At 54.7% G+C, this 1068-nt stretch overlaps 1 protein-coding gene across 4 annotated transcripts in view; it reads right to left on the bottom strand.

Moving 5' to 3' along the window:
• Window positions 1-1068, bottom strand: part of Aldh7a1 (aldehyde dehydrogenase family 7, member A1) — a 48270-nt gene that overhangs the window by 36693 nt on the left and 10509 nt on the right. For 2 of the 4 annotated variants that reach the window (XR_003952489.1, NM_001127338.1), the window contains exon 3: window positions 619-790. Coding sequence is in view for 2 of the 4 variants with exons in the window: in NM_001127338.1 (NP_001120810.1) it covers window positions 619-726 (108 nt within the window). In the remaining 2 variants the exon portion in view is untranslated. Of the gene's footprint in view, window positions 1-618; window positions 902-1068 lie in introns of those variants that run through there. The other 2 variants (XR_385969.4, NM_138600.4) reach the window with 2 other exon arrangements.

Here is a 1068-nt window from a genome sequence, read left to right on the forward strand (position 1 = left end):
CACCCTGGGTTCTCGTCCAAAAACCACAAAGAAAAAAAGAGACAACCGGACGAAACTCCCAATTTCATGGTAACAATTAAAATCACCTGTATCTCTTACAGCCAAAGGGTAGCCAAAAAGTTGCTTTTCCTGTAACAAAGCGGGTTCTACTATTGTTGAACGTCACGTTTCTGAAAAAGCTTCATTTCCCTTGAAAGTATGAAACACTCTCCTAAGTTTGGGACAACCAGAACCTTAACCTGTCCACTGCATGTTTTATCACGGTGCTAAGTCTGGGCAATGAATACTGAAAACCAAGTCTTCAAGGGGAGAAAGTTCACAACATTTCAGCCAGGGCGAGCTTGTTACAGATCCCAAGCAAGGCTGCCATACGGTTTAAGTAAGCATTGAAGTTTAGCCTTCCTAGCAGCTCCAATAGGCCATCGATCCCTCACACGCTAAAATCTAAATTCGATTCTTCTTGCCTTTCTGCAGGAGAAAACATCTGCTGTACAACTTTAGAACTTTCCTATCCCGGTTTATCCTCCCTCAGCTCCAGTTGGGAGGTGGGAAGGGAGGCGCCCGCCTTGCGGCCTCCCGGGCAAACCTTGGCTACAATTTTCCGGGAGTCCAGCATACCTCTCCCCGGCCGCCCCAGCTTCCATTATACACGCCCTCGTTATCCTCGCGGAGCCCCAGGTCTTGCAGCCAGGCATACTGGGGATGATGGATCAGCAGAGTAGACATGTGGGCGGCGGGCCTGCTCCAAGGTCCGGAAAGCTTGCTGGTCTTCACAGACTGCACACAGAGCCTGCGGGGCACACGCCACATACTGAGCTCAGCACGCAAGAAGCCCCTCCGCCAGGGCAGCCCCGGAAATACAGCTCCGCCCCCCGCCCCGGAGAGTCCACTTGGCAGGCCCCGCCCCCTGCCCCCCTTTTTTGGGAAGCCGTCCCCCAGCCCCATTCTGCGAGCGCTCATTGGGCAGACCCCTCCCCCGGGGATCCCATTGGGTAGCCTCGCCCCACCCCCTAGACACAGCCCCTGCCCACTCCTCATCCTCTCCCGCTGGGGTCGTCCGCGCCTTAC

Source organism: Mus musculus, chromosome 18 (genome assembly GCF_000001635.26).
Source record: "Mus musculus strain C57BL/6J chromosome 18, GRCm38.p6 C57BL/6J".
In the NCBI taxonomy this organism is placed as follows: Eukaryota; Metazoa; Chordata; class Mammalia; order Rodentia; family Muridae; genus Mus; species Mus musculus.